General features: G+C 39.4%; 1 protein-coding gene across 1 annotated transcript in view; it reads left to right on the plus strand.

Annotated features, from left to right (window-relative positions):
• The window catches only part of LOC119414199 (DBIRD complex subunit ZNF326), a 59,683-nt gene that overhangs the window by 9,977 nt on the left and 47,278 nt on the right, over nucleotides 1-2,428 (plus strand). The window contains exon 6 of the mRNA XM_037681298.1: nucleotides 73-220. Within this exon, the coding sequence (XP_037537226.1) occupies nucleotides 73-220 (148 nt within the window). The remainder of the gene's footprint in view (nucleotides 1-72; nucleotides 221-2,428) is intronic.

A 2,428-nucleotide genomic window follows, 5' to 3' on the forward strand; every position in this document is an offset into this window, starting at 1 on the left:
TTATTTATGCCTCCATATTTCACTATATTTTTTACCATACAGTGGCGGAACCATTTTATATTTTTCCTCCAGGTGTCCCATCACCTGTGACCTCTGTGATGTTGAGCTGGCTAATGCACAAGAGCTGGAGGATCATCTGGACTGCAAAAGCCACTGGAACACATTGGAACACATCCAGCAGAACAATAAATACGATGATCTGGCCATAGCATTCCTGCAGGTAAGATCACAGCCTGTACGGGTTAACACAAAACTACTTTAAATCTTACAGGACTTTGAAAAAGTGTTTATACTCCTTGAAATTTTCTACATTTTACCACACTACAACAAATAAACTATCAAGTACTTTATGTGAGAGACCAAGACAAAGTTGTGCAAAAGTGAGAAGTGGAAGGAACACTTTTTTTTTTTTAAACAAATAAATGCCTGAAGTGTGTTGTCCATTTATATAAATGTCTCTTGACTTTGATAAAAGAAGAAACCAGCTGGCTTTTCAAGTCCAGCTGTTCTTTGAAGGTTTGTTACAGAGTATTAGTGATCAAACAGCATCATGAAGATCAAGGAACACACCAGACAGGTCAGGGATATACAGACCCTTTCCAAAAAATTAGAATATCATGGAAAAGTTGTTTAAGTTCCATAATTCCATTCAAAAAGTTAATCTTTAATAGATGATAGATTCAGGGCCCACAATTTAAACAATTTCAAGTATTTGTTTATTTTTACATAATCTGGGCTTCCAGCTCATGAAACCTTCAAAAAATTAGAACACTGTGGAGAATTCAGCCCCAATTCTGCAGGGCATGAATGTTTTAAACTGAGTAACACACTAATCATCTACTGAACTCAAATCACCTGCACAGGTTTCTCCAGGTGTCATTAAATTGCTTCAGTTTGTCTCAGCTCAGTTCAATATGGGGAAGACTGCAGACATAACTGGCCAGAAGACCATCATTGATTCCCTCCATAGGATGGGTAAGCCACAAAAGTTCATAGCTAAGGAGGCTGGCTGTTCACAGAGTGCTGTGTCCAAGCATATCAATGGAAAGTCTAGTGGAAGGGCAAAATGTGTCAGGAGAAGATGCACCAGCAAAAGAGATGACCGTGGGCTTCAGCAGATTATCAAACAGAGAAGATTCCAGAATCTGTCAGAGATCCAGAAAGAGTGGAATGAGGCGGGAGCCACAACTTCAAAAACCACCACATTCAGATGCATCTGGGAGATGGACTACAACTGTTGGGTTCCTTGGTCCTCTTTTCTGATGAAAGTAAAGTGTACCTTTCATTCAGAAATCAAGGTCCAAGGGTTTGGAGGAAGAAGGGTGAGGAACAGAACCATACTGCTTGAGGTCCAGTGTGAAATATCCACAGTCAGACATGATTTGGGGTGCAATGTCCGGTGCAGGTGTTGGTAAACTCTGCTTTCTTAAATCCAAGGTCACCGCAACATTCTACCAGAATGTTTTTAAAGGACTTCATGATTCCTTCTGCTGAGGATCTGTATGGAGATGCAGATTTAATCTTCCAGCAGGACCTGGTCCCTGCCCATGCCACTAGAAGCACCAAAACCTGGTTTGATGCCCATGCCACAGTGCTTGACTGGCCAGACAACTCACCAGACCTAAACCCCATTGAGAATCTATGAGGTATTCTCAAGAGGAAAATGAGGAGCACCAGACCAACAACAAAGAAGAGCTGACAGCATCAAGGAAATCTGGGCTCCCATAACTCCCAGTCAATGCCACAGACTGATTGCCTCAATGCCACGTCACATTGAGGCAGGGATTAAGACAAAGGGATTCACAACCAAGTATTGAAGATTGACATATTGTTTTGAAAGTATCATATTTTGATTGATTTGTTGTGATCCTAATTTTTTTTCTGCAAAAACTGAGAAGTGTGGACTGATTTCTCTACAGTATTCAAATTTTTTGAAATCCCTTTTTCGTGGGTTTCATGAGCTGGAAGTCCAAATTATGTAAAAATAAACAAATAAATACTTGAAATCATTTAAATTGTGGGCCCTGAATCTATCATCTATTAAATATTAACTTGCTGAATGGAATTATGAAAGTTAAACAACTTTTCCATGATATTCTAATTTTTTGGAAAGGGTCTGTAGTTGTTGAGAAGTTTAAAGCAACATTAGGTTATAAAACAATATCCCAAACTTTGAATGTCTCACAGAGCTCTGTTCAATCCATCATTTGAAAATGGAAAAAGTCTGGCTACTAAACCTACCAACACATGAACATCCACCTAAATAAACTAACAGGTCGGACAACGAGACCATGAAGCTCATGGTAACTCTGGAGGAGCTGCAAAAATCCACAGCTCGGGGACAATCTGTCCATAGGACAATTACCTGTCCTTTATGGACGAGTGACAAGAATAAAGTTTTTGTTGAAAGAAAAATAAAAACATGGAA

This window comes from Nematolebias whitei, chromosome 9 (assembly GCF_014905685.2).
Source record: "Nematolebias whitei isolate Nwh7 chromosome 9, NemWhi1, whole genome shotgun sequence".
In the NCBI taxonomy this organism is placed as follows: domain Eukaryota; kingdom Metazoa; phylum Chordata; class Actinopteri; order Cyprinodontiformes; family Rivulidae; genus Nematolebias; species Nematolebias whitei.